The sequence below is a fragment of the Brachyhypopomus gauderio genome, chromosome 5 (assembly GCF_052324685.1).
Source record: "Brachyhypopomus gauderio isolate BG-103 chromosome 5, BGAUD_0.2, whole genome shotgun sequence".
NCBI lineage: Eukaryota > Metazoa > Chordata > Actinopteri > Gymnotiformes > Hypopomidae > Brachyhypopomus > Brachyhypopomus gauderio.
This window is the reverse complement of record NC_135215.1, coordinates 478,755-500,160: the sequence shown is the minus strand read 5'-3', so window position 1 is coordinate 500,160 and position 21,406 is coordinate 478,755. Positions and strand designations below refer to the sequence as shown.

Below are 21,406 nucleotides of genomic sequence, written 5' to 3'. Positions count from 1 at the left end.
CTGATGCAGGAATACCCTCAACTTGGTGATGTCGCCTTAAAGATTCTCCTACCTTTTGCTTCGACATATTTGTAGAAATATTGCCATATTTGAGGCAAGGTTCTCAAAAATGATCATTCAAAAGTAAATACTGCAATCGTGCACAAATGATTTGATGATTTGAGGCTGTGTTTATCAGACATTGTGCTAATAATTTGCAAGGCAAAGCAGGTCTCACATTAACATGGACTACCTGAAAGCTTTGGAGGGGCCCAGCTTGAGAATTCATGTTTTTGCCATGGTAATGGTCTTAATTTTTATTCTTGGAGGTCTTAAGTCATTAAATTTGTAGGTCAACAATGTGCAGATACTCTGCAAGACGCGGCCCATCGACATTGCCTGCAAAAAAAAAGACAAAAAATATTTTCAATTCTACTTCTACAGCGCAAGTCTCAGTCTAACCACACAGAAAAGAGTAAAAGAGTTCAAATAGCCTTTATGGGCAGTGTTTTTTTTCTGCAGTGTTTGTTAAGGGCCAGTAAAGCATTTTCATATAAATATCAACTATATGCCCACGCTGAGGTGTCCTCTTTTTCACCATCTCTGATCCGGTCACCCTAAGTGAACACTTCAGGAACCAGGAGAACAGATTCACAACACACAAGTATCAGGAAAGAGTTCTAAAGTTTAATGATAATATGTGTAGTTGAATACAGAACAAAATAGATGGGTCTTAAGACAATTTGGTAAGAATAATAAACCATATGTGTGATTGGTGTTCTCCTTATCAGGAGAGGAGGTACAGTAGACTGGATGTAGGGGAATGGAAAAGTCCAGGGAGAGAGATTCTAAGTGAGGTGCAGACACACAGATAAGGGAATGAACAACATGTCAGTGTGTTCTGATTAAGGATTTGCTGGGTGTACGTATGTCTGAAAAACATCTGGCACAGGAACATCTGTCCAGCGCAGTGGAGTTGGGGTGAAGCAGGGGGACCATAACAGCTGGAACAGGTTGAGACTCAGTAGCAGCATGATGTCAGGAGTAGGTTTACCTCATCAAGACGAGAGACAAGATCATTAGACATGCCTTAGTACAGAGAAGTATAAATTAATGGACTATAGTGTGCAAGGCTCCAGCAAATCTAGCTATGGCAGCACAGCTAAAAGGGTGGAGCTAGAAAATAGCACAGGCATGAGACAAGCAATTAGACAATAGCATTCACCCAATTTTAAATGATAGTTTTCTGTCTTTTTGTCAGACGACTATAGGCTATCTTGCTCTGAAAATGACAATATTTTCTTTATTTAAAATTAGGGGTGGCCATAGATTATTTTTTTAAATCTAGATTAATCTCACTGAAATCTTGAAAATAATCTTAATTAATCTAGATTAAAATGGCTCATTCGGAATATGCGTGCTACCCAAGTAATGATTAAAAGTCCGTTTTTGAGATAAGGGTTCTGTCACGGTGAGGCGGCCCCCTACCGGCCGCCTCTGTCCACAGCGGCTGTGTTGTTGTTGTTTTGTGACGTCGTGTACGCCCCTCAGGTGGGCGGAGCCCGTGATCCGTTCCCACCTGATGGTCGTTTGTCTGTCTATATATGCCTTGTCTTTGTACCAGTTGACCGCTGGTCATTATATCCTTAATTCGGATCTATTGCACGGGTTTTAGGTTTGCACACTTTATATTAAACCACCCTTTTTCCCTGAGACTTGGCGTGATCGCTTCCTTTTTGTTGCTCACACCTGCCCGTCACAGAATGACCAGCCACCCTTCGGAAGCCGCCGAGTCTCTTTTTCTTTCTCCTTCGTTCGTGGTCATGTCTCGTGGTAAGTGTTTGTCTGCGTAGTGTTTGTTTGAAGAGATCCGCCGTGCTTTTGTGTTGTTTGTGGCACGGCGAGGGACAGGGCTCTCGCCCTGGAAATACTCTTCGTTTTTGTTGTTTGTTTGTTTGTTTGAAGAGCTCCGCCGTGTTTGTGTTTGTGGCGCGGCGAGGACCAGGACGTCTTCCCTGGGAGCGCTCTTCATGTTTTGTGTGGGAAAAATGTGTACATGTTGACGGACGTGTGGATCTGTGTGCGTGCTCGTTGTTTCATGTTAAATGTTTCATGTGTGACGCGGTCGCCGCTCGTCACTGTCGCCTCGCTCCCCGTGTGTCTTGTGTTTTATGTGGGGAGCGACTGCGACTTGGAGCGGCGCGTCACTATTGTGTATGTGTATGTAGAGCGCGCATGTGTGGGTCCAGTCTGTCTGTTTGTACACTGTTTTGTTTGTCTAGTAGTTGCGTGTGTGTTGTGTCCTAACGTGTTGTCTAATGTTTGTGTGTAATTCCACGCATGCTCCTCCCCCTGAATGTGTGTTTGGGGGAGGACCGGCTGTGGTCCCGTGCCACGGGGAGTGGCACGGAGGGCGTCGCTCCCGAGGGAGGCCCTGACCAGGTAAATGGGGGGTTCTCCTGAGTTAGGATGGAGACCCCTCCCCCCTGGAGGGGGGATCAGGGTAGTGCGCGTTTGTGTTCTGTGTTGGTGTGTGTGGGTGTGTGTGTGCATTTGTGTTTTATGTGCAGGTGCTTCTCCCTGGCGTTGAATCGTGGCATCCCTGGACCTTGTGGGGGTCTCCAGCTGGCAGGAGCCCCCTTATGTTGTGGGGTGACCGGAGCCCGGTCGGAAAGAGCCCCTCCCTAGAGGGCTGGGGCCCCCGGATGTTTGGGGACCATGGGGCTCCGGTCTGAAGAGCTCCTGCACAGGACGGAGACCCTTCCACGGGGTCCTGGAGGTGACGTAGCCACGCCCCAGGGAGGTAACCTGCACACACATACACCCCGGCCGGACAAGGAGCCGAGGCCCGCCGTCCTCGCACCTGTGGGGCTATGCGGCTTAAGGCCGGTTAGGGCGTGAGGGCCCTGTGACCGACCGGGGCGTGGTTTTGTCTTGTTGACGGCCCAGTCGGTCCAGGGTCCCGCCCAGGGAGGTGAGCTGACTAATGTTATGTGTTTTGTGTTTCAGCTCGTGGACTGCAGGAGGTGTCCCTGCCTGTCCTTGCCTTCCTGCCCCTTCGTGTTGTTGTGCAGCCGCTGTGTGCCACACACCCAGTGGAGGGGAGTGCGGCTTGGTGGGGGGGTCTGTCACGGTGAGGCGGCCCCCTACCGGCCGCCTCTGTCCACAGCGGCTGTGTTGTTGTTGTTTTGTGACGTCGTGTACGCCCCTCAGGTGGGCGGAGCCCGTGATCCGTTCCCACCTGATGGTCGTTTGTCTGTCTATATATGCCTTGTCTTTGTACCAGTTGACCGCTGGTCATTATATCCTTAATTCGGATCTATTGCACGGGTTTTAGGTTTGCACACTTTATATTAAACCACCCTTTTTCCCTGAGACTTGGCGTGATCGCTTCCTTTTTGTTGCTCACACCTGCCCGTCACAGGTTCTTTATACAGAGGATCTCCTGTTTTCAAAATGCATCAATAACTGCTTGAGAAAGCTGTTCTACTTTGATACTTGAAGAAAAAAAACATGCTCAATAAAATGTAGGCTACTCGTGTTCAATGGTTTATTCAGTTAAACATGAAAATAGTACGGTATGCCTACATACTTTAAGAGGGCATATTCAGTCAAACATAAATTTGTAAGGTTAACTTAAATTTAATTTGAACTTAACAGGCAGCCAATGTAGGGAGGCCAACACTGGAGAAATATGCTCCCTTTTCTTAGTTCCAGTCAGGAGCCTAGCTGCTGCATTTTGAACAAGCTGAAGGCGTGACAGAGCTGATTGGTTGATACCCAAATACAGAGAATTACAGTAATCAAGCCATGATGTAATAAAAGCATGAACAACTGTTTCCATATCTTTAAAAGTTAAAATAGATTTGAGCTTAGAGATTTTCCTTAGCTGATAAAAACTGGTACTATCTGTTTATCAAATGTAAGTGTGGAATCAAAGAGAACGCTGAGATTCCTTACGTAGCTCTGAGTATTTATTAATAAAGGCTCCAGATGTTTAGCATTTGGTGTAACACTGTCTGGATAAAAAAATAATAATAATAGCCTCTGTTTGGCCATCATTCCATTTTTAAAAATTATTGGACAGCCAAATTCTTATGTCCTGCAGGCAATGTCGATGGGCCGCGTCTTGCAGAGTATCTGCACATTGTTGACCTACAAATTTAATGACTTAAGACCTCCAAGAATAAAAATTAAGACCATTACCATGGCAAAAACATGAATTCTCAAGCTGGGCCCCTCCAAAGCTTTCAGGTAGTCCATGTTAATGTGAGACCTGCTTTGCCTTGCAAATTATTAGCACAATGTCTGATAAACACAGCCTCAAATCATCAAATCATTTGTGCACGATTGCAGTATTTACTTTTGAATGATCATTTTTGAGAACCTTGCCTCAAATATGGCAATATTTCTACAAATATGTCGAAGCAAAAGGTAGGAGAATCTTTAAGGCGACATCACCAAGTTGAGGGTATTCCTGCATCAGCCCTTGGTTTTTTAAGTAAATAAATTGATTTTAAGATGGATAACAAATAGCAAGACATGGCACACATGCACTTGGCAAGAGAACTAGAGTGAATGGCGCTACTGTGTGTATGTGAATGTTTTTATAGAAGAACAATCATGGGTTCAAAATACTACTGTTTTAATTGGTATTTGAATTGAATTTGAAATGAAACTGTGGCTGATTTAGCCGTGTTATACTAGTCCCACCATGCTTCTTTTTTACTGTGTGGTTAGACTGAGACTTGCGCTGTAGAAGTAGAATTGAAAATATTTTTTGTCTTTTTGGACATTAATAGCTTTTTCACTCCCCTTAGATGAAATTTAATGCCACTCTTCAAAAAAGAATGTAATTCAATACATTTAAAGACCTTAAAAATCTTTTATTTAAGCCTTTTAAAGGACCCGCCGAGACCCTGGTCTTGGTAATGATGGGCACCGAATTCCAGGCATCTTCCTGAGGTTGGGTGATGCGGCCTCCGGACGGGTGGGCCCCGTCGCGACCAACACGCCTGACTGGAGTCCTTCTTAGACAGGAGCTGCTCAGGTACCTTGATCTGCTCCCTCTGCTCCTCCAAGTTTGCCTCTTTGTGGATCTCGACGATGGTCTTGGGGCCCTGGTCACCCCTCCGGGGCACCCAGTTATTCTACCGTAGTTGGAAAGAGAGGAGCGCTTTCAAAATGCATTCAACACGGCAGCCACCTTGTCAGGATGGGCAATTAAGAAAAGCAAACCTGCAAAAGGAAAGCAGTCCAACCACCTCTGCATGACTAGCAATGAAACCTCCACACTCAAATACTGAAGCTGGTCAACGGCTGTTCTATAAACTATACTTGTACAGTAAGCATTCGAGTATAAATTAATGAAAGCAAGGAAACATTTGTAGAGACACTGAAGAAGTCCAACGGATGGGTGTGTAACACTTACCTGTCTGAGGTCCAGGACATCTTGCAGTTTGCAGCGGATCCTCAATGAGGTCTTCCTCGCGTTTATTATTTTGCTTATGTAGCTGCAATAGTGGTCCATTTTGGGCTGATTAGTCAAAAACAAGACTCTCGTTAGCATGCTTGTGGCTACCGCCTGGTAAAAACTACCGCCAAGAGTTAACAGCCAGGTAGGAGGAACATAAGCGCATGATACCTTGGCCTTCTCGATGTCCTTGCCAATGGTGGAGAGTAGGATGCAGAGACACTCTAGTCTTTCCTCGCTGTGGCTCTTCTGGAGCAGCTTGACTATACAGTCATGCAATATAAGCTCCGACAGCATCTCCACCTTAAACAGCTCCCCGATAAACTTGATGTTACCGAGGGAACGGTGGCGGGCCTCGTCCTTCATGGCGTCCAGCTCCTCGATCAGGCGCTGACGCTCCTCATCCTGGCGGGAAATATCGGGGGTTGGCGTTAACACGAGACGAGGCCCGGATATACGGCACATTTAACACAACTAAAACGACTGGACTTCACTCTAACAATACACATCCAATGATGTGCACTTGGAGGGAAGGTGCACTATCAAGATGGTGAGACTGTCGCACCTCTGATGCGGCTTCCAGCTCCTTCTGCTTGCGCTCGTTGCTGTCCTTGTCCTTCGCAAACTCCTTCTGGCAGCAATTGAGCAGCAGCCTTCCAAAATTCACTGTGCCTCCTGACTTATCAGAGGTGGGCACTTTCAGCTGGGTACCATGAAGAGCAAGCAACAAGCACAAGTGAATAAGAGGTTTTTTCATGACTAGCAACATTAACACAGATGAATGTAGCCAGGGTGCAAATTTTGCTTTCTGACCTGTGTGCAAATTTAGGATAAGCTTGAAATATCACTGCTCAACACATACTACTTTAACTGCCATCACAGATAAGACAAAGTTGCCTTTTGTTAATTTATGTACATTGGCATCAGTCAGACAGTCAGTCAGTCAGTCAGACGTACAGACAGACAGACAGACAGACAGACAGACAGACAGACAGATAGATAGAGAGATAGATAGATAGATAGATAGATAGATAGATAGATAGATAGATAGATAGATAGATAGATAGATAGATAGATAGATAGATAGATCACTTCAGACACTCTCCTAAATTATGCCCTTTCATTATTCTGTGTCCTTGGCCAGTAATTGCACAGCATGGACAGAGGACACAGATCAAAGCAGTTCATTCCTCCCTTTCTGACCAATCAGAAGTCTTGGGAGGGCAGTTGCTGTTTCTGAACACTTGGTGATCTCATGACAGTCAAAGGAGAAAGACACGTACAAACCGGTGAGCAGCACGGCCTGATCTTGCGTCAGAATGGTACATCTGGAGAACAAGGAGACCTTGGCCCGATGACGAAGAGGAAGGGTGATGGTTACCTCACCCCATCACCTCACCTCATGTGGGTCACCAATGAGACCTAACATGCTTAATTCATGTCACTGAAGTATGATGTAATAGTAACCTAATAGTAAAACTGAAGTATGATGAGTAATCGTCAACTGTTGGGAAAGATTCAGTCTGCTGAAAAATACGCCCAATATGAGGTGGACTGAAAAGTATCAGCCATAGGCTTAGTGTACAATTTTTTAAATGACAAATACAAAGAATATTTTTAAAATTTTGTATTTATTTTTTAGCATACCATTTTTATTTAGTAAGTAAAGACATTGAAAAGAAGAACACAAACACTTTGACTTGGTGAGAAAGAGCCACACATGATTTATCACAGCACAGAATGTCATGGAAATGTATAATTGTGTTTTGCACATTTTAAATGTAAAAGAGTTCAAATAGCCTTTATGGGCAGTGTTTTTTTTCTGCAGTGTTTGTTAAGGGCCAGTAAAGCATTTTCATATAAATATCAACTATATGCCCACGCTGAGGTGTCCTCTTTTTCACCATCTCTGATCCGGTCACCCTAAGTGAACACTTCAGGAACCAGGAGAACAGATTCACAACACACAAGTATCAGGAAAGAGTTCTAAAGTTTAATGATAATATGTGTAGTTGAATACAGAACAAAATAGATGGGTCTTAAGACAATTTGGTAAGAATAATAAACCATATGTGTGATTGGTGTTCTCCTTATCAGGAGAGGAGGTACAGTAGACTGGATGTAGGGGAATGGAAAAGTCCAGGGAGAGAGATTCTAAGTGAGGTGCAGACACACAGATAAGGGAATGAACAACATGTCAGTGTGTTCTGATTAAGGATTTGCTGGGTGTACGTATGTCTGAAAAACATCTGGCACAGGAACATCTGTCCAGCGCAGTGGAGTTGGGGTGAAGCAGGGGGACCATAACAGCTGGAACAGGTTGAGACTCAGTAGCAGCATGATGTCAGGAGTAGGTTTACCTCATCAAGAGGAGAGACAAGATCATTAGACATACCTTAGTACAGAGAAGTATAAATTAATGGACTATAGTGTGCAAGGCTCCAGCAAATCTAGCTATGGCAGCACAGCTAAAAGGGTGGAGCTAGAAAATAGCACAGGCATGAGACAAGCAATTAGACAATAGCATTCACCCAATTTTAAATGATAGTTTTCTGTCTTTTTGTCAGACGACTATAGGCTATCTTGCTCTGAAAATGACAATATTTTCTTTATTTAAAATTAGGGGTGGCCATAGATTATTTTTTTAAATCTAGATTAATCTCACTGAAATCTTGAAAATAATCTTAATTAATCTAGATTAAAATGGCTCATTCGGAATATGCGTGCTACCCAAGTAATGATTAAAAGTCCGTTTTTGAGATAAGGGTTCTTTATACAGAGGATCTCCTGTTTTCAAAATGCATCAATAACTGCTTGAGAAAGCTGTTCTACTTTGATACTTGAAGAAAAAAAACATGCTCAATAAAATGTAGGCTACTCGTGTTCAATGGTTTATTCAGTTAAACATGAAAATAGTACGGTATGCCTACATACTTTAAGAGGGCATATTCAGTCAAACATAAATTTGTAAGGTTAACTTAAATTTAATTTGAACTTAACAGGCAGCCAATGTAGGGAGGCCAACACTGGAGAAATATGCTCCCTTTTCTTAGTTCCAGTCAGGAGCCTAGCTGCTGCATTTTGAACAAGCTGAAGGCGTGACAGAGCTGATTGGTTGATACCCAAATACAGAGAATTACAGTAATCAAGCCATGATGTAATAAAAGCATGAACAACTGTTTCCATATCTTTAAAAGTTAAAATAGATTTGAGCTTAGAGATTTTCCTTAGCTGATAAAAACTGGTACTATCTGTTTATCAAATGTAAGTGTGGAATCAAAGAGAACGCTGAGATTCCTTACGTAGCTCTGAGTATTTATTAATAAAGGCTCCAGATGTTTAGCATTTGGTGTAACACTGTCTGGATAAAAAAATTATAATAATAGCCTCTGTTTGGCCATCATTCCATTTTTAAAAATTATTGGACAGCCAAATTCTTATGTCCTGCAGGCAATGTCGATGGGCCGCGTCTTGCAGAGTATCTGCACATTGTTGACCTACAAATTTAATGACTTAAGACCTCCAAGAATAAAAATTAAGACCATTACCATGGCAAAAACATGAATTCTCAAGCTGGGCCCCTCCAAAGCTTTCAGGTAGTCCATGTTAATGTGAGACCTGCTTTGCCTTGCAAATTATTAGCACAATGTCTGATAAACACAGCCTCAAATCATCAAATCATTTGTGCACGATTGCAGTATTTACTTTTGAATGATCATTTTTGAGAACCTTGCCTCAAATATGGCAATATTTCTACAAATATGTCGAAGCAAAAGGTAGGAGAATCTTTAAGGCGACATCACCAAGTTGAGGGTATTCCTGCATCAGCCCTTGGTTTTTTAAGTAAATAAATTGATTTTAAGATGGATAACAAATAGCAAGACATGGCACACATGCACTTGGCAAGAGAACTAGAGTGAATGGCGCTACTGTGTGTATGTGAATGTTTTTATAGAAGAACAATCATGGGTTCAAAATACTACTGTTTTAATTGGTATTTGAATTGAATTTGAAATGAAACTGTGGCTGATTTAGCCGTGTTATACTAGTCCCACCATGCTTCTTTTTTACTGTGTGGTTAGACTGAGACTTGCGCTGTAGAAGTAGAATTGAAAATATTTTTTGTCTTTTTGGACATTAATAGCTTTTTCACTCCCCTTAGATGAAATTTAATGCCACTCTTCAAAAAAGAATGTAATTCAATACATTTAAAGACCTTAAAAATCTTTTATTTAAGCCTTTTAAAGGACCCGCCGAGACCCTGGTCTTGGTAATGATGGGCACCGAATTCCAGGCATCTTCCTGAGGTTGGGTGATGCGGCCTCCGGACGGGTGGGCCCCGTCGCGACCAACACGCCTGACTGGAGTCCTTCTTAGACAGGAGCTGCTCAGGTACCTTGATCTGCTCCCTCTGCTCCTCCAAGTTTGCCTCTTTGTGGATCTCGACGATGGTCTTGGGGCCCTGGTCACCCCTCCGGGGCACCCAGTTATTCTACCGTAGTTGGAAAGAGAGGAGCGCTTTCAAAATGCATTCAACACGGCAGCCACCTTGTCAGGATGGGCAATTAAGAAAAGCAAACCTGCAAAAGGAAAGCAGTCCAACCACCTCTGCATGACTAGCAATGAAACCTCCACACTCAAATACTGAAGCTGGTCAACGGCTGTTCTATAAACTATACTTGTACAGTAAGCATTCGAGTATAAATTAATGAAAGCAAGGAAACATTTGTAGAGACACTGAAGAAGTCCAACGGATGGGTGTGTAACACTTACCTGTCTGAGGTCCAGGACATCTTGCAGTTTGCAGCGGATCCTCAATGAGGTCTTCCTCGCGTTTATTATTTTGCTTATGTAGCTGCAATAGTGGTCCATTTTGGGCTGATTAGTCAAAAACAAGACTCTCGTTAGCATGCTTGTGGCTACCGCCTGGTAAAAACTACCGCCAAGAGTTAACAGCCAGGTAGGAGGAACATAAGCGCATGATACCTTGGCCTTCTCGATGTCCTTGCCAATGGTGGAGAGTAGGATGCAGAGACACTCTAGTCTTTCCTCGCTGTGGCTCTTCTGGAGCAGCTTGACTATACAGTCATGCAATATAAGCTCCGACAGCATCTCCACCTTAAACAGCTCCCCGATAAACTTGATGTTACCGAGGGAACGGTGGCGGGCCTCGTCCTTCATGGCGTCCAGCTCCTCGATCAGGCGCTGACGCTCCTCATCCTGGCGGGAAATATCGGGGGTTGGCGTTAACACGAGACGAGGCCCGGATATACGGCACATTTAACACAACTAAAACGACTGGACTTCACTCTAACAATACACATCCAATGATGTGCACTTGGAGGGAAGGTGCACTATCAAGATGGTGAGACTGTCGCACCTCTGATGCGGCTTCCAGCTCCTTCTGCTTGCGCTCGTTGCTGTCCTTGTCCTTCGCAAACTCCTTCTGGCAGCAATTGAGCAGCAGCCTTCCAAAATTCACTGTGCCTCCTGACTTATCAGAGGTGGGCACTTTCAGCTGGGTACCATGAAGAGCAAGCAACAAGCACAAGTGAATAAGAGGTTTTTTCATGACTAGCAACATTAACACATGTAGCCAGGGTGCAAATTTTGCTTTCTGACCTGTGTGCAAATTTAGGATAAGCTTGAAATATCACTGCTCAACACATACTACTTTAACTGCCATCACAGATAAGAAAAAGTTGCCTTTTGTTAATTTATGTACATTGGCATCAGTCAGACAGTCAGTCAGTCAGTCAGACGTACAGACAGACAGACAGACAGACAGACAGACAGACAGACAGACAGACAGACAGACAGACAGACAGATAGATAGATAGATAGATAGATAGATAGATAGATAGATAGATAGATAGATAGATAGATAGATAGATAGATAGATAGATAGATAGATCGATAGATAGATCTCTTCAGACACACTAAATTATGCCCTTTCATTATTCTGTGTCCTTGGCCAGTAATTGCACAGCATGGACAGAGGACACAGATCAAAGCAGTTCATTCCTCCCTTTCTGACCAATCAGAAGTCTTGGGAGGGCAGTTGCTGTTTCTGAACACTTGGTGAAATGCATGCATTACAGTGTCCAGCTTTAACAATAAACAAAACATGAACAACCTCCTGAACTCCTCAGTCCCATTGGTGCAGTTTAGCTGCAGAAACACATGGGACAAGATAGAGGTCACATGTGGAACTGGCCATTCGCGCGTGGGCATGTGCACACTCACCATCATCAGGCAGCGACACAATTTAGCATAAGTCACGGAGAACTTGGGCTCAGAGATGGCCTTCTCGTATACAAGATCGACGACTCCCTTGAGCCGCTCCTCCGTGTCCATGCTCAGCTCCGTCAGCTGCTTCATCAGTGGCTGGAACATCTGTGGCGTGAGCTTGTTCAGGATGCTGCGCACACGTCGCAGCAGGTCCAGGGTCTTGGCCACCTCCAGGTTCTCCTCGTCAGCTTCAGCCTTGTGGGCGCGCACCTTCTTCATTGAGGGCCTCCACGCCTTCTCCGCCTTGTTCAGCTGGATGTCGTTGCTGAATGAGACACTGGTGATGATCTTGCGTGGACTTTTGCGCTGGCACTGTGAGGACCTCGAAACTGGAGGCTGGAGGGGGGGTGGGGGGTTAATCTTAATTAAGACAATCAGCTCAACTAAGTCCCCTATAATTCACACTAAGGGTGTAACCAACAGCTCCAAGTGAAACTAGCATAAACCAACAACACCAGCATGGCTAGTAAACAATCTAGACTCTAGAGCAAATCCCATGATGCTCTACAATGTAGAATGTCCATTTACATGTGCCTTTAAAGCAGGAGTGTCCAAAGTGTGGCACTCATCTCAAAAGACGAGATATGATATTGGGTTCACGATAACGAGACGAGACTTTTAAATATTTTTAAGAAAACTTCAAAGATGACAAATATATCTGGAAAAATAGTTTTGGCAAAGTCAAAAAATGCTAATTCAACAGGTTTCTCTCCTGTATGACAGAGTCTCTTAAGACTCATTAATGCAAACAGAGACTGTCCCAAAAACAATTTTTTCAAAAACAATAGAGTTGTATACATCCCCACTATATCTGCCTTAAATATTAGTAAGGATTGCGCTCTTTGTCTGAATTTCCTCCAACTCTGACATGACATTACCCCTTGTACATGTTCAACTATGGAAACTGGTCGAATAGCAATGGCAGCGACTGCAATTTTGGCTTTGGATAGACATTTGCCAAATGTAGATGTTTTCAGCTTTCGGCCCATCAGCAGAAGTAGCACATACCTCTGGCTCCAAAGGGGCCTCAACAGGCTCCTTCTCTGCTTGGGGCACTGCTTCCGATACCAATGGCGCATCCATACTCTCACCCATCTTGGGCTCAAGAGCAGGGATGTCTGCTGGAGGAAGGTCCGTCAGAGGAGGTGGCGGGGAGGCAGACGCTCCGAAATCGGAGTCTTGTCCAACAGGCACTGTGCTCAGTGGTGAGGCCAGTTGGAGACCCTGGGACAGGTTAGGCTCCGTTGTCAGTTTTGAAGGAACCACCAGCTCGGGCACCTTAGATGGAGGCGGGGGGGTTGAGGCAGCTGCTGGCATAGACACAGGTTTCCCATGATCATCTGAACAAGGTGCAATTTCAATTCGGTTTCCAAGTTAATAAAATACAAAAACATGATATAATAACATTAAGAAAACACACTTACCGGGTGGAATCACTACAGTAGCTGTAGGTGGCGTGCTTTCATCATCGGTCTGCACTGCGACCACAGTCTGAGGAAAAGAGTGGGGAACATTGTCAAATTTGGAGCAATTACAAACATTTTAACGTAATGCAAGCATATACATAGGCCTTTCGTATTGAGCTCAGCTGAATGGGTGTGGGCGTAGATGCGTTTCTTGCCCCGGACATAATCTCTTCCGTGACATCACATCCACCCTGTTTGGGGTCTGGTATTCTAATCTGTGGGACATGGTTTTTGGGAGTGAGACCAGGTTCAAGCAGGCAACCTTTCCAGCTCCTCACCTGCTGGCACTCTCTCCTGCGCTGTTGGGGCAGGGCATACTGAGGGGGTGGGGCCTGCTGCTGCAGGGCAGAGCTCAATATGATGGGCCCTGAAGACTGGTACTGGTCCTGCGTAGGGTAATACGGCACACCTGGAGGAAACAAGGCACAATCAGATAACACCTTAGGCTCCACCCCAATGTGGAGAGGGAAAGGAAGTCGTTTTTTCTCCTTCATTTACACTGGCCATTTAACATTTAACAAAATCTATGTTGAGTTAAGAGCCTCTCCTCACCGTACGCAGAGCTCCAGTCAGCATAGGTGCCGTAGTAGAAACCCATGGGCTCATTGGCTACAGGGAACTGCTGGGGCGGGGCATACTGAGGGGGTGGGGCCTGCTGCTGCAGGGCAGAGCTCAGTATGATGGGTGTAGTTGGCCCTGAAGAAAGGTACTGGGCCTGCGTAGGGTAATAATACGGCTCACCTGGAGAAAACAAGGCACAATCAGATAAAACCTTAGGCTCCACCCCATTTTTTTTCTCCTTCATTTACACTGGCCATTTAACATTTAACAAAATCTATGTTGAGTTAAGAGCCTCTCCTCACCGTACGCAGAGCTCCAGTCAGCATAGGTGCCATAGTAGAAACCCGTGGGCTCATTGGCTACAGGGAACTGCTGGGGCAGAGCATACTGAGGGGGTGGGGCCTGCTGTTGCAGGGCAGAGCTCAGTATGATGGGTGTAGTTGGCCCTGAAGAAAGGTACTGGACCTGCGTAGGGTAATAATACGGCTCACCTGGAGGAGACAAGGCACAATCAGATAACACCTTAGGCTCCACCCCAATGTGGAGAGGGAAAAGAAGTCTTTTTTTCTCCTTCATTTACACTGGCCATTTAACATTTAACAAAATCTATGTTGAGTTAAGAGCCTCTCCTCACCGTACGCAGAGCTCCAGTCAAGATAGGTGCCATAGTAGAAACCCGTGGGCTCATTGGCTACAGGGAACTGCTGGGGCAGGGCATACTGAGGGGGTGGGGCCTGCTGCTGCAGGGCAGAGCTCAATATGATGGGTGTAGTTGGCCCTGAAGAAAGGTACTGGGCCTGCGTAGGGTAATAATACGGCTCACCTGGAGAAAACAAGGCACAATCAGATAACACCTTAGGCTCCACCCCATTTTTTTTCTCCTTCATTTACACTGGCCATTTAACATTTAACAAAATCTATGTTGAGTTAAGAGCCTCTCCTCACCGTATGCAGAGCTCCAGTCAGGATAGACCACAGGGAACTGCTGGGCCAAGGACACGTACTGAGGGTAGTACTACGACACACACACACTAAACATTTCAGCTTGGAAAGGTAACAAGGTGTTTTTAAATTCACGTTGAACACTATCATTAGCATTACCTGTCCAGCTGGAAGGAAGTAGGCAGCGTCCTCGGAGATGGGGAACTGCAGCTGCTGTTGAGAGTTCATCATCTGCGAGTTCTGGTTTATTACTGAAATGTTTTAAAGTCAGAGGTTTTGCACTTAAATCAATTAACAGTGACCACGCTAAAATATGAATGACAGCACATTAATATGAACATATGGCACTAAACCACAAAATTGAAGAAATATACTCTCCATGTTACACTACAGAGAATTTGTTGAGTTAAAATAATGAGCCATCTTTTGCGCCCGAGCAGTCTCAAAACCCTGTAGACAGCTCCTCGTGAAAACATTGGTGTCCCGCATCACAGAAGCGCACATACACACAACTGTGCTGTGTGCACGCTTTTGACTGCAGATGTCACACTGGCTTTGATTTTATCGTCGTGGATTACCTCGTCTAATATTACAAACATGCAGTCTCTGACAGTTTCAGAATCAGTGAAGGGTCATTTTTTCTTTGCTAAATTTCATGACACTCGCAGTGAGGCGGCTGTGGCCTCTCTTGTGCTGTAAATGTCTTTAGTAATGTGGAACAGCTCCTGTTATAAGAAGCTAGCAGGCTCTGCACCTTAGTTGCCCTCTCCTCTGTCCCTTCAGGCAATGCTGTCCCAAAAGCTTGGTGTTTCTCAACATGGTGCCTCCAATTGTTATATTCTTTTAACACTGACAGGCTTTCATTGTAAATCAAGCATACCGGCTTAGAGTTCAATCTTTGAGGTAAACTAGACTTGCATTTCCTGAAGGAAATACTATAGGGCTTGAAAAGGTGTGCCCCCTCTGCTCCATCTGCCCCTCTGCTCCATCACCCCCTCTGCTCCATCTGCCCCTCTGCTCTATCTGCCCCATTTGCCCCTCTCCCTCATCTGCCCCTCTGTTCCATTTGCCCCATTTGACCCTCTGCTCCATCGGCCCCCTCTACTCCATCTGCCCCATCAGCCCCTCTGCTCCATCTGCCCCATTTGCCCCTCTCCCTCATCTGCCCCTCTGCTCTATCTGCCCCATCTGCCCCTCTGCTCTGTCTGCCCCATTTGCCCCTCTCCCTCATCTGCCCCTCTGCTCTATCTGCCCCATTTGCCCATCTACCTCATCTGCCCCTTTGCCCCATCTGCCCCTCTGCTCCATCTGCCCCTCTTCTCCATCTGCCCCATCTGCCCCTCTGTTCCATCTGCCCCTCTGCTCTAGCTGCCCCTCTGCTCCATCTGGCCCATCTGCCCCTCTGCTCCATCTGCCCCATCTGCATGTATGTATGTGTGTGTGTCTGTGTGGCGTATATGTGTGTGACTGTGTGTAGTGGGTATGAGAGATGCATGTGTGTGCGCGTGCGTGTGTAGGGGAGGGGGAGAGACATTCAAAAATAACTGACACTCTGTCTCTGCCACTCTGAGTGGAGAAGCCTTGTTTTATGTGATTTGCACCCTCCGATCAAACGGTCGTAGTTCGGGACCCATTTAACCTATCGCTTCACCGAAGAGATTGTGTGAGAGAGGACCCCTTGCTGATGATTTTGATATATATTGGTGTGGTTTGACCCAAAAATGACTGATTTATGACAAGTTAAAAACACACAAAAATCTCAACAAAGCTGATTCTGATTCTGATATATTTATATGGGGGCCAATGGGGCAGTTTTCTGTGTCTAGTGCCAAACAAATGCTCATAACTCTAAAACTAATTCATCAAATGATTAGATATCTCGGCGTGCCAGAAAGGACAAGTTTCTCTCCCATTTAAAATTTAAATGGAGCGTCTAGGTCAAGGTGTAAGGATTTTACAGCAGTTTATCCAAGAACGTTTTGATCATTTTTTATGCCAGCTCACACTCTAACTGGCAGTGATGATTTGAAATTCTGAACATTCCACCATTCATTTTAATAGGGCCATTTTTCATTTTAAACTCAATTCTATTAAAATCTATAACTCTAATCGACTCCAAAAACGGATAGCACACCACACAGAGCCGAGACCTTCGAAACGCAGTTCGAACGGAGTCTGTACGTTAAGCGGTTCGGGCCGCATTCATTGCAGAAATTTGGAGAAAAGGAATAACAATATAGGGCTTTTCAAGCCCTATAATTAAAGTCAAAGGAACGTCAGAAATCCTTAGCGCTAAAAGTCCAAAAGACATACATACCTCTGCAGCAATCTGCGTAGCTGAAGTCTATATGCTGTGGTAAATAAATCTTGTAACTATGTCCAAGACCGCGTACTGCTCTCCTCTGTCTGTATACCGCAAATGACTCTCAGCACGAGTTTATATACAGTTGCCGCTTTGTGACATCATGCTAATAAAACAAGGGGTGCTATGGTAACGGATATAAAACAAGGGGGCTGTTTTATCAACCAATCATATTTCGAATTAGAATGGTGGGGGCTTGTCCAATGGTCTCAGGGTATTCTCACTGGCAGTGTTGTCAACTTAGCGACTTTGTCGCTATATTTAGCAATTTTTCAGACCCTCTAGAGACTTTTTGTAGTAAAAAGCGACTAGCGACAAATCTAGCGACTTTTGGAGACTCTGAACACACACGCTCTTCAGTTGCTGTCCTCTGGGGCGGGTGCTGCCGTGAGCCCCGCCCCACAACACTCAGTGCAGTCTCCACGTCCACACTGCAAATGAACTGCGCATGCCCAAAGCTGCCGCTGACGCCCCGCCCCGTATTTACAGAGCGGGATGTAAATATAAATGCTTTAGTCTTCAGTGAGACACGAAAAGAAATCACTGCATTTAACTCACCCAGTCTCAGCCATTCTTCACCTCATTCAATCCTGCTAACTGCTACTCTTATACTAACATTTAACAACACAGCAAAAAATCGTTGTAATTTACGTAAAAATTATTTATACAAAACATTAAAGCCATGTTCTTTTGAGAAGTGACTGCCTATTTCAAAGGCAACAGATGTTGTTCATTTGTAGTTCTAACTTATTTAGGGTGTTTTTTTACTCATTTTCTCTCCCAACGTTATTCCTTTACAACTTCAAAAACATGTATTATGCAAATTAAGTGGTGACGTCATTTAGCGACTTCTAGCGACTTTAAGGACAACCAATAGCTACTTTCCTTACTGAGGAGTTGGCAACACTGCTCGCTGGTCCTCGTGCGTCGTGGTTGGTGTCTCGTGAGCTTTTAGCTCGTGTGCTAGCTAGTTAGCAGCTGCTAGCCAGCACTAGCGTGAGGTTTTACAAGCGGAAAGCATGGAATCGCAGGATAACAACCATTTTCAAGACGGCCATTCAACGAAAAAGTGGATATTATGAGAAAAGGCTGACCAACACCTCATCTTCAGATTGTAACACAAGGCGGTAAAGGGTACGTTAATGACAACAGTGTTGTGGACGCATTTTTAATACTATGCTCATGTTTTCATTTGGCTGTGTCTAGTGGAGGCCATGGCCAGTAAGTACGCTTCACCAAGATGTGTGTGTGTGTGTGTGTGTGTGTGTGTGTGTGTGTGTGTGAAAATAAGTTTAAACTGAATGCATTGTGAGATAGATAACCAGTGTAACGTAGCAGACATACTAAAGTGAGCAGACCAGTTTGTTTTGGTTTGCCAAACAAAGTTTTGAGTTTCAGGAGAAAGAGAGTTATCAAGATATAATAACTTAATATAATCAAGATTGGACATGATTAAGCATGAACCAGAGCGTCAGTGTGGTGGTGGCTGGCTATGAGCCCAAGTCTAGCAATATAGCAGGGGTAGAAGAAGATCGTGGCACCATGAAGTCTGGAAATTATGAACTTAGGACCAGTGACTAGAACCACAGTTTTGTAAGGATAGTCAGGTAATTAATGCTCATCTACATTTTAAGATCTCGAATATAGGAGAGCATAGCAAGGGGTGCTAGGGTAGTGGTCATCAGCATAACAGTGGATGTGAAGACCATATTCATGACTAATTTGACCAAGGTGTAACATATAGATAATTACATGGAAATGGCCAAGAACTGATCCCTGGGGTGCTCCTTGATTAACATTAACATTGTGAGATTTATGAACAGGAAGTGAACATGACATGTGCAGTGTTTCTAATGACTAAGAATAAACAAAACTCTTGAGGAAAAGGAGGAATTTAATGAATAAGGTGCACAAAAAAACCCGTGACATGATCCGAATTAAGGAAACAATAACCAGCAGTACTGGTACAAAGACAAGCTATATATAGATGAACATATGGCCCTCAGGTGCTGGGGATTATAATGGTCCCCACCCACCTGAGGCACAAACACAATGCAACAGCAACAGAACAACATAAACTACTGCCGCTGTGGACGGAGGCAGCAGGCAGGGGGCCCCCGTATCATGACAGTACAATCAGTGTCAGCATGGATTAATGTCTCTAAGTAAAACCATTGCTAGACATATAGGACTGGTCAAAGTGAGGGGTCCACTGAATTCTGACAAGAAATCTGAAGAAGTTTCCAACTGAAGATTTCTTACTGTTCCCCAAAACAATCAGCCTCAGCGCCACTAAAAAATGTAGAGTTGTACAGCTTAACTTCTGAGTGTGTGTATGTGGGTGTTAGTGTTTGGTTGTGTTTATGTAGAAGTGACATTTAGTATGTGGTGTGTATGTGTGTGTTGTAGTGCATGGGGGGAGTTGTTCTCCTTCTCTCTGCAGGTTATCTAGCTGCAACACAGGAAGGCTGTGAGTTACTGACTTACTGTTTTTTCATACATGCATACACACAATCTCTCTCTGTCTTTCTCTCTCTCTCTCTCTCTCTCTCACTCACTCACACACACAAAGACACACAATGTTTCACTCAATTTTCTCTCAGTCTTAGTAGTTCAAAGTATCTTTATTAGTATGAAATGAATACAAGTGTCAAAGCACCATAAAAATGTTAAGAGCATGAGAGATAACTAAAGTAAAGGATAACTAAAGTAACGGATTTGGCAAATATGCAAAAGTATATGTATACATATGCTTTATATATGTGCTTATAAATACACACTTTAAAATAGTGTGTGTCTCTTTCACATACACACAAATAATTGCTATTACCCTTTTTCTATCTCTGAAACACCCATATTATCAGTGTATTTATCAGAACACATACACATTAATCACTTACACACACTCCCTTCTTTCTCACTCTCTATTTATACACACACATGCACACACACATCGCAGCATCCCTCTCTAATAAACACACACACACAGCATATGTGTTTGGGGTGATTAGACTGGTGCAGCTTCATTTCTGAGAGTGTGTATTCTGAAATGTGAAAGACCTTGTGTGTGAGATGCATTTGTTATGTGCAGCTGTAGGTGTGTTTTATCTCCTTCTGTCTGCAGGCCGTCTGACTGCAATATTTCAGAGGATGGCTGCGCTGCTCTGTCTTCAGCTCTGAAGTCAAACCCTTCATCACACTTGAGAGAGCTGAATCTGACCCACAATAAACTATTCAACTCAGGAGTGAAGCAGCTCTCTGCTCTACTGAAGGATCTACACTGTAAACTGGAGAAACTAGAGTGAGTTACTGACACACACAAACATACACACACAGACTGTGGGTAGACGAGCGTAGGAGGCAGACACAATTACTGAGAGAAGTTGGGTTTATTAGCAACTGTGGGAGAAACCCAAACTGGGTTTAGACACACAAGGTGGTCAGGGCATGAAGAAACAGAGGGACTGAACAGGTGCAGGGACTGAACGGAATCAAAATACTAACACACAGGGAAAACCGAGTAACTGCCTTAACAAGACTAGAGTGGGGCACAAGTAATGAAGCACAATCAGGGATACAATACACCAGGAATACAGACTGGGATTAGTAACAACAACAAATACAGACCAGGAATAGTAACAACAACAAATACAGACCGGGAATAGTAACAAAAACGAGTACACACTAGGAATAGTAACAAGTTATTTCAGGGCTAGAACCATGGGGTAAGAAGAGTTACAAACAGGGATATAAGTACAATGAGGAACTAAACAAGATACAGGTTGTAAAAGTTTTGTTTCTCAGTAGAAAGCCCTTTTCTTGTGTTCAGCAAATGAGCGGAGGGTCATGGAGGAACACCACTATAAATCCTTAATAGATAGTAACACGCTGCAGAGAAGTGTGTGGCTGAGAGCTCTCGGAACAAATGAGGAACAAACTACTCTTAAAGAAGAGAGGTTTATTCACACAGGCCAGCTGTACCCAAATGTTCAAAAATGAGAGGGCGCTCCCCTCATTCATACATACACAGACCAGCCCTGTGCATGCAAGCAACAGGGTGGGCTCAAGAAGGCTAGTCTAACAAAGGTGATATATTCTACCATATATGGAAGCAAATGCATTGTTCTTGATAAGCCTGTGTGGAGGGGAAACATGATTCATACGTGTGCATCAAGCGCAGCACCTTGAGGAGAAATGCTGAGCCAGTTCTTGGTACACACACTCAGAACGCACAGGAGGAGGGAAAAGGTGTGAAAGGGGGGGGGGGGGGTGTGAAGCGAGGGGAGAGAGGTGTGAAAAGGGTGTCAGGGGTCACAGATGGCGCATTTCCAC

The 21,406-nt window shown here is 44.3% G+C and overlaps 1 protein-coding gene and 1 long non-coding RNA gene across 2 annotated transcripts; both read right to left on the bottom strand.

Annotated features, from left to right (window-relative positions):
• Positions 1-431: 431 nt before the first annotated feature.
• Positions 432-13,718, bottom strand: LOC143513739 (eukaryotic translation initiation factor 4 gamma 1-like). Its single transcript, XM_077004475.1, has 7 exons — positions 13,488-13,718; positions 13,168-13,234; positions 12,752-13,053; positions 11,699-12,079; positions 10,833-10,970; positions 10,489-10,672; positions 432-436 (listed from the first exon to the last, which is right to left on the bottom strand). The coding sequence occupies exons 1-7, from the start codon at positions 13,701-13,703 to the stop codon at positions 432-434; spliced, it is 1,293 nt and encodes a 430-aa protein (XP_076860590.1). The 5' UTR covers positions 13,704-13,718.
• Positions 13,719-14,710: 992 nt separating this feature from the next.
• On the bottom strand, positions 14,711-17,166 carry LOC143513755 (uncharacterized). Its single transcript, XR_013130641.1, has 3 exons — positions 17,030-17,166; positions 14,872-14,963; positions 14,711-14,785 (listed from the first exon to the last, which is right to left on the bottom strand). It is a non-coding gene; the product is annotated as an uncharacterized LOC143513755 (long non-coding RNA).
• Positions 17,167-21,406: the final 4,240 nt, after the last annotated feature.